Source organism: Ceratina calcarata, unplaced genomic scaffold, assembly GCF_001652005.2.
Source record: "Ceratina calcarata isolate Rehan_Ccalc_2016 unplaced genomic scaffold, ASM165200v1 scaffold535.2, whole genome shotgun sequence".
Taxonomy (NCBI): domain Eukaryota; kingdom Metazoa; phylum Arthropoda; class Insecta; order Hymenoptera; family Apidae; genus Ceratina; species Ceratina calcarata.
The window spans coordinates 38,826-39,254 of record NW_017176510.1 but is presented as its reverse complement, the minus strand read 5'-3'; the positions used below and the strand labels follow the sequence as shown (position 1 = coordinate 39,254).

General features: G+C 37.1%; 1 protein-coding gene across 1 annotated transcript in view; it reads right to left on the bottom strand.

The window, feature by feature from the left end:
* LOC108628661 (adenylate cyclase type 5) overlaps positions 1-429 on the bottom strand; it is a gene marked incomplete at both ends in the record, with an annotated part of 40,434 nt that overhangs the window by 1,378 nt on the left and 38,627 nt on the right. The window contains one exon of the mRNA XM_018030737.1: positions 110-269. Within this exon, the coding sequence (XP_017886226.1) occupies positions 110-269 (160 nt within the window). The remainder of the gene's footprint in view (positions 1-109; positions 270-429) is intronic.

Here is a 429-nt window from a genome sequence, read left to right as displayed (position 1 = left end):
ATCTTGACTAATACATACATACACATACATAAGGCAACAACTAGTTTAAGTCGTGTAAATCTAATTGCTTTTATATCTTCTCTAATTGCTCCTCTAATTCCACTATTACCTTCTCTTCGACATCAGGTCTACGAAACGTTAGAATAAACGGAGTGCAATACTCTGCCCTCAGCCTATCAATACTCCTAGCATCAATCGCCTTCATCAGGTACTCATTCACCTCATCCTCAGGGTCCTTCTTCGCCTCCGTCGCCTCCCCAAATCCCATCCTAAACAATTCCAAAAATCATGCATAAACGTTTCTCTCAGATTTCAAGCTAGCATTTAAATTAAATTCTCAAAAAAGAATATAAACCGACTGTAATCCAACTTAACATTAACACAGAATTCATTATACTATGAATTTCACACTCCCACATGGAGATATAA